The sequence below is a fragment of the Pipra filicauda genome, unplaced genomic scaffold (genome assembly GCF_003945595.2).
Source record: "Pipra filicauda isolate LSUMZ 115617 unplaced genomic scaffold, ASM394559v2 scaffold1081_size41530_pilon, whole genome shotgun sequence".
NCBI classification, from domain to species: domain Eukaryota; kingdom Metazoa; phylum Chordata; class Aves; order Passeriformes; family Pipridae; genus Pipra; species Pipra filicauda.
The window spans coordinates 1-7,602 of record NW_024103520.1 but is presented as its reverse complement, the minus strand read 5'-3'; the positions used below and the strand labels follow the sequence as shown (position 1 = coordinate 7,602).

Sequence of the window (7,602 nt, the reverse complement as noted above, 5' to 3'; positions counted from 1 at the left end):
ACCCAACCCCAACCCCAACTCCAACCCCAACCCTAAACCCAACCCCAACCCTAAACCCCAACCCCAACCCTAAACCCCAACCTCAACCCAACCTCAACCCAACCCCAACCCTAAACCCAACCCCAACTCCAACCCCAACCCCAACCCCAACCCCAACCCTAAACCCAACCCCAACCTCAACCCAACCTCAACCCCAACCCCAACCCCAACCCTAAACCCAACCCCAACCTCAACCCAACCTCAACCCAACTCCAACCCCAACCCTAAACCCAACCTCAACCCCAACCCCAACCCCAACCCTAAACCCAACCCCAACCTCAACCCAACCTCAACCCCAACCCCAACCCCAACCCTAAACCCAACCCCAACCTCAACCCAACCCCAACCCTAAACCCACCCCCACCCCCGTCTCCCCCGCTGTCCCCCCCTCCCATCCCCCCGGATCCGGGTCCCACCGCGATTCCCCGTTTCCCAGGGGAGTTCATCAAGACGTGGCGCCCGCGGTACTTCCTGCTCAAGAGCGACGGCTCCTTCCTGGGCTTCAAGGAGCGGCCGGAGCCGCCGGACCCGGCCCTGACCCCCCTCAACAACTTCTCCGTGGCCGGTCCGTGGCGCGGGGGGAGGGGCCCCTTTTCCTGCTGGGTTGGGGGGGGTCCCGACGTCCGGCCCGGCACTGACCCCGAGGCCGGGCAGCGTTGGTGCCAGTGTTGATCCCAGCGTTGACCCCAGTGTTGACCCCAGTGTTGACCCCAGTGCCAATCCCAACGTTGACCCCAGTGCCAATCCCAACGTTGACCCCAACATTGACCCCGGTGCCAATCCCAACGTTGATCCCAACGTTGATCCCAATTCCAATCCCAACGTTGATCCCAACGTTGATCCCGGTGCCAATCCCCACGTTGATCCCAACAGTGATCCCAATTCCAATCCCAACGTTGATCCCAACGTTGATCCCGGTGCCAATCCCAACATGGATCCCAACAGTGATCCCAATTCCAATCCCAACGTTGATCCCAATGTTGACCCCAGTGCCAATCCCAACATGGATCCCAACAGTGATCCCAATTCCAATCCCAACGTTGATCCCAATGTTGACCCCAGTGCCAATCCCAACGTTGATCCCAACATCAGCCCCAACGTTGACCCCAACATCAGTCCTGGTATCAATCCTAACTCTATCCCAGCCCAACCCCAGTCCTGGTGCCAATCCCAACATTGATCCCAGTGCCAACCCCAACATTGATCCCAGTACCAATCCCAGTATCGATCCCAGTGCCAACCCCAACATTGATCCCAGTACCAATCCCAGTATCGATCCCAGTGCCAACCCCAACATTGATCCCAGTACCAATCCCAGTATCGATCCCAGTGCCAATCCCAATATCGATCCCAGTGCCAACCCCAACATTGATCCCAGTACCAATCCCAACATTGATCCCAGTACCAATCCCAACATTGATCCCAGTGCCAATCCCAACATTGATCCCAGTACCAATCCCAACATTGATCCCAGTACCAATCCCAACATTGATCCCAGTACCAATCCCAACATTGATCCCAGTGCCAATCCCAACATTGATCCCAGTGCCAACCCCAACATTGATCCCAGTGCCAACCCCAACATCGATCCCAGTGCCAATCCCAGTATCGATCCCGGTGCCAATCCCAACATTGATCCCAGTGCCAACCCCAGTATTGATCCCAGTACCAATCCCAATATCGATCCCAGTGCCAACCCCAACATTGATCCCAGTACCAATCCCAACATTGATCCCAGTGCCAATCCCAATATCGATCCCAGTACCAATCCCAGTATCGATCCCGGTGCCAATCCCAACATTGATCCCAGTACCAACCCCAGTATCGATCCCAGTGCCAACCCCAACATTGATCCCAGTGCCAATCCCAGTATTGATCCCAGTGCCAATCCCAATATCGATCCCGATGCCAACCCCAGCCCTGCTCCCACCCCCAGAGTGCCAGCTGATGCGGGCGGAGCGGCCGCGCCCCAACACCTTCGTCATCCGGTGCCTGCAGTGGACGACGGTCATCGAGAGGACCTTCCACGTGGACTCCCCCGAGGAGCGGTGGGTGCTCGGGGCGGCCCCTTCCCGAGGGATCCGGGGCCGGGGTCGATCCCGAGGGTGATCCCGGTGCTCGGGGCGGCCCCTTCCCGAGGGATCCGGGGCCGGGGTCAATCCCGAGGGTGATCCCGGTGCTCAGAGTGGCCCCTTCCCGAGGGATCCGGGGCCGGGGTCAATCCCAAGGGTGATCCCGGTGTTGGTCCCAGGGTTAATTCCAGGTCAATCCCGAGGGTGATCCCGGTGCTCAGAGCGGCCCCTTCCCGAGGGATCCGGGGCCGGGGTCAATCCCGAGGGTGATCCCGGTGCTCGGGGCGGCCCCTTCCCGAGGGATCCGGGGCCGGGGTCAATCCCGAGGGTGATCCCGGTGCTCGGGGCGGCCCCTTCCCGAGGGATCCGGGGCCGGGGTCAATCCCGAGGGTGATCCCGGTGCTCGGGGCGGCCCCTTCCCGAGGGATCCGGGGCTGGGGCCGGGGTCGATCCCAAGGGTGATCCCGGTGTTGGTCCCAGGGTTAATTCCAGGGTCAATCCCGAGGGTGATCCCGGTGCTCGGGGCGGCCCCTTCCTGAGGGATCTGGGGCTGGGGTCGGGGTCGATCCCGAGGGTGATCCCGGTGTTGGTCCCAGGGTTAATTCCAGGGTCAATCCCGAGGGTGACCCCGGTGCTCGGGGCGGCCCCTTCCCGAGGGATCTGGGGGTGGGGCCGGGGCCGATCCCGAGGGTGATCCCGGTGTTAATTCCAGCATCGATCCCAACGTTAATCCTGACGTTGATCCCAAGGGTGACCCCAACACCAACGTCAGTCCCAAAACCGGTCCCGGCATCGATCCCGATGTCACTTCCAACATCAGCCCCGACATCGATCCCAGTGTCGATCCCAAGGTTGGCCCCAGGATCGATTCCAGTATTGATCCCAAATCAATCCCAGCATCGATCCCAACCTTGACCCCAAAATCAATCCCGGTATCAATTCCGAGATTGATCCCAACCTTGACCCCAAAATCAATCCCAGCCTCAATTCCAACGTCAATCCCAACATTGATCCTGGTATCAATTCCAATATCAATCCCAAAATCAATCCCATCGTCGATCTCAGCCTCAATCCCACCATCAATCCCAGTGTTGACCCCAAAGTCAATCCCAATGTCCATCCCCGTATCAATCCCGATATTGATCCCAACACTGACCCCGGTATCAATCCCGATATTGATCCCAACCTGGACCCCGAAATCAATCCCAGCGTCAATCCCGGTCTCAATTCCGACATCAATCCCAACACTGACCCCAGTATTGATCCCAACATTGATCCCAACATCAATCCCAACACTGACCCCAGTATTGATCCCAACATCAATCCCAACACTGACCCCAGTATTGATCCCAGTATTGATCCCAACACCAATCCCAACACTGACCCCAGTATTGATCCCAACATCAATCCCAACACTGACCCCAGTATTGATCCCAACATTGATCCCTCCCAACCCTGACGCCGACCCCCAGGCTCATCCCGGCCCCGATCCCTCGGGATCTGTCCTTCCCCCCCCGTTCCAGGGAGGAATGGATCCGGGCCATCCAGACCGTGGCCAACAGCCTCAAGGCCCGGGAGCCGCCACCACCTCCAGAGGATCCCATGGAATTCCAGGGCGGATCCCCGGGATCCGATGACCCCGCCGGCAAACCCCGCCCCAAGGCCGTGAGTCCTCCCAGGAATCTTTCCTCCCAGAGCTTTTCCCGGCCGTTCCCAGCCCCAACACGGGCTTTTTTCTCCCCAAAAAGACCATGAATGACTTCGATTACCTGAAGCTGCTGGGCAAGGGCACCTTTGGGAAGGTGATCCTGGTGCGGGAGAAGGCCTCGGGCCGCCACTACGCCATGAAGATCCTGCGCAAGGACGTCGTCATCGCCAAGGTGCCAGGATTTGGGGGGGTTTGGGGGGCTCGGGTTTGGGAATTTGGGGGTTGGGAAGAGGGGAGAAGGGGGGCGTTCCCAGCCCGGAATTCCGGGATAATCCCCTTTTCCCACCCTCCCTCCCCTTTTCCAGGACGAGGTGGCCCACACGGTGACCGAGAGCCGGGTCCTGCAGAACTCGCGACACCCCTTCCTGACCGTGCGTTCCATGGGGGGGGAAACTGGGAATCCCCGGGAATCCCCGGGAATCCCCAGCCCTGGGGGGGGCCCCCCCGAGTCCCTCCCCTGGAATTCCCATCCCGAAATTCCCCCTTTTCCCACCCCCGACAGGCCCTGAAATACGCCTTCCAGACCCACGACCGGCTCTGCTTCGTCATGGAATACGCCAACGGAGGAGAGGTGGGATGGGGGGCCCAATCCCTGGATTTGGGGGGCAGAACCCCTGGATTTGGGGGTCAGAGTCCCTGGATTTGGGGGCCTCAATCCCTGGATTTGGGGGCCTCAATCCCTGGATTTGGGGGTCAGAACCCCTGGATTTGGGGGTCAGAACCCCTGGATTTGGGGGCCTCAATCCCTGGATTTGGGGGTCAGAATCCCTGGATTTGGGGGAGCCTGAATCCCTGGATTTGGGGGTCAGAATCCCTGGATTTGGGGGGGCCTCAATCCCTGGATTTGGGGGGCAGAACCCCTGGATTTGGGGGTCAGAACCCCTGGATTTGGGGGTCAGAACCCCTGGATTTGGGGGAGCCTGAATCCCTGGATTTGGGGTCTTAAATCCCTGGATTTGGGGGTCAGAATCCCTGGATTTGGGGGAGCCTGAATCCCTGGATTTGGGGGTCAGAACCCCTGGATTTGGGGGCCCCAATCCCTGGATTTGGGGGTCAGAATCCCTGGATTTGGGGGAGCCTGAATCCCTGGATTTGGGGGTCAGAATCCCTGGATTTGGGGGGGCCTCAATCCCTGGATTTGGGGGGCAGAACCCCTGGATTTGGGGGTCAGAACCCCTGGATTTGGGGGTCAGAATCCCTGGATTTGGGGGCCTCAATCCCTGGATTTGGGGGTCAGAACCCCTGGATTTGGGGGTCAGAATCCCTGGATTTGGGGGTCAGAACCCCTGGATTTGGGGGAGCCTGAATCCCTGGATTTGGGGTCTTAAATCCCTGGATTTGGGGGTCAGAATCCCTGGATTTGGGGGCCTCAATCCCTGGATTTGGGGGTCAGAATCCCTGGATTTGGGGTCTTAAATCCCTGGATTTGGGGGTCAGAATCCCTGGATTTGGGGGTCAGAACCCCTGGATTTGGGGGAGCCTGAATCCCTGGATTTGGGGTCTTAAATCCCTGGATTTGGGGGTCAGAATCCCTGGATTTGGGAGGCCTCAATCCCTGGATTTGGGGGTCAGAATCCCTGGATTTGGGGGTCAGAATCCCTGGATTTGGAGGGCCCAAATCCCTGGATTTGGGGGTCAGAATCCCTGGATTTGGGGTCTTAAATCCCTGGATTTGGGGGTCAGAATCCCTGGATTTGGGGTCTTAAATCCCTGGATTTGGGGGTCAGAATCCCTGGATTTGGGGGCTTCAATCCCTGGATTTGGGGGTCTTAAATCCCTGGATTTGGGGGTCAGAATCCCTGGATTTGGGGGCCCCAATCCCTGGATTTGGGGGTCAGAATCCCTGGATTTGGGGGAGCCTCAATCCCTGGATTTGGGGGTCAGAATCCCTGGATTTGGGAGGCCTCAATCCCTGGATTTGGGGGTCAGAATCCCTGGATTTGGGAGGCCTCAATCCCTGGATTTGGGGGAGTTCCACCCCCCTAAACATTGGGTTTTCCCTGGATCTGGGAGGGTTTATCCCACTTCCCTTGTGCTTCCCTGGATCTGGGGGAGTTTCACCCCCCTGAACCCGGAGTTTTCCCCGGATCCGGGGCCGTTTCCTCCCCCAGAGCCCCGGATTTTCCCCGGATTCCCCGTCCCCTCCCCTTCCCAGGACTCCCAGCCCCCTTTTCCCAGATTTTTCCCCCTTTTCCAGCTGTTTTTCCACCTGTCCCGGGAGCGGGTGTTCTCCGAGGACCGACTCCCAGCCCCCTTTTCCCAGATTTTTCCCGGATTTTCCCTGTTTTCCAGCTGTTTTTCCACCTGTCCCGGGAGCGGGTGTTCTCCGAGGACCGACTCCCAACCCCCTTTTCCCAGATTTTCCCTGTTTTCCCCCTTTTCCAGCTGTTTTCCACCTGTCCCGGGAGCGGGTGTTCTCCGCGGACCGCTTCCCAGTCGACCCTTTTTCCCGATTTTTCCCTGTTTTCCAGCTGTTTTTCCACCTGTCCCGGGAGCGGGTGTTCTCCGCGGACCGCCTCCCAGCCCCCTTTTCCCCGATTTGTCCCGGATTTTCCCTGTTTTCCAGCTGTTTTTCCACCTGTCCCGGGAGCGGGTGTTCTCCGAGGACCGCGCCCGCTTCTACGGCGCCGAGATCGTGTCGGCCCTGGAATATTTGCACTCCCGGGACGTCGTCTACCGGGACATCAAGGTGACCCCCCGCCCCTGCCCGGGATTTGGGGGTCATTCCCTCAATTCTGGGGATCATTCCCTGGATTTTGGGGATCACTCCCTTGATTTGTTCCCTGGATTTTGGGGGTCATTCCCTGGATTTTGGGGGTCATTCCCTTGATTTATTCCCTGGATTTTGGGGGTCATTCCCTTGATTTATTCCCTGGATTTTGGGGATCATTCCCTTGGTTTATTTTGGGGTTCATTCCCTTGATTTTGGGGATCATTCCCTTGATTTGTTCCCTGGATTTTGGGGGTCATTCCCTTGATTTATTCCCTGGATTTTGGGGGTCATTCCCTTGATTTGTTCCCTGGATTTTGGGGGTCATTCCCTTGATTTATTCCCTGGATTTTGGGGGTCACTCCCTTGGTTTATTCCCTGGATTTTGGGGATCATTCCCTTGATTTTGGGGATCATTCTCTTGATTTATTTGGGGGGTCATTCCCTGGATTTCAGGGATCATTCCCTTGATTTGTACTCTGGATTTTGGGGATCATTCCCTTGATTTATTCCCTGGATTTTGGTGGCTCATTCCCTGGATTTGGGGGCTCATTCCCTGGATTTTGGGGGCTCATTCCCTGGATTTGGGGGCTTATTCCCTGGATTTTGGGGATCATTCCCTGGATTTTGGGGATCATTGCCTTTATTTATTTTGGGCTCATTCCCTGGATTTGGGGGCTCATTCCCTGGATTTGGTGGCTCCTTCCCTGGATTTGGGGGCTCCTTCCCTGGATTTTTGGGGCTCATTCCCTGGATTTTGGGGGCTCATTCCCTGGATTTTGGGGGCTCATTCCCTGGATTTTGGGGTTCATTCCCTGGATTTGGGGGCTCATTCCCTGGATTTGGGGGTTCATTCCCTGGATTTTGGGGGCTCATTCCCTGGATTTTGGGGGTCATTCCCTGGATTTTAGGGATCATTCCCTTGATTTATTCCCTGGATTTGGGGGCTCCTTCCCTGGATTTGGTGGCTCCTTCCCTGGATTTTGGGGATCATTCCCTGGATTTTGGTGGATCATTCCCTGGATTTTGGGGATCATTCCCTGGATTTTGGGGGCTCATTCCCTGGATTTGGG

General features: G+C 57.6%; 1 protein-coding gene across 1 annotated transcript; it reads left to right on the top strand.

Annotated features, from left to right (window-relative positions):
* Nucleotides 1–378: 378 nt before the first annotated feature.
* Nucleotides 379–6,649, top strand: LOC120323102 (RAC-beta serine/threonine-protein kinase-like). The gene is made up of 7 exons (XM_039380514.1): nt 379–604; nt 1,976–2,087; nt 3,635–3,776; nt 3,860–3,991; nt 4,125–4,190; nt 4,322–4,390; nt 6,386–6,649. Exons 2-7 carry the CDS (start codon nt 1,987–1,989, stop codon nt 6,647–6,649), a joined length of 774 nt encoding a protein of 257 aa, XP_039236448.1. The 5' UTR covers nt 379–604; nt 1,976–1,986.
* The last annotated feature ends 953 nt before the right edge of the window (nt 6,650–7,602 follow it).

What these genes read in the sequence shown, in the direction of transcription:
- LOC120323102 (XM_039380514.1), top strand. Translation starts at nt 1,987, where the DNA reads ATGCGGGCGGAGCGGCCGCGCCCCAACACCTTCGTCATCCGGTGCCTG. An exon ending in CGCGACACCCCTTCCTGACC is followed by an intron (nt 4,191 to 4,321) that starts GTGCGTTCCATG and finishes CACCCCCGACAG; the next exon opens with GCCCTGAAATACGCCTTCCA. An exon ending in AATACGCCAACGGAGGAGAG is followed by an intron (nt 4,391 to 6,385) that starts GTGGGATGGGGG and finishes CCTGTTTTCCAG; the next exon opens with CTGTTTTTCCACCTGTCCCG.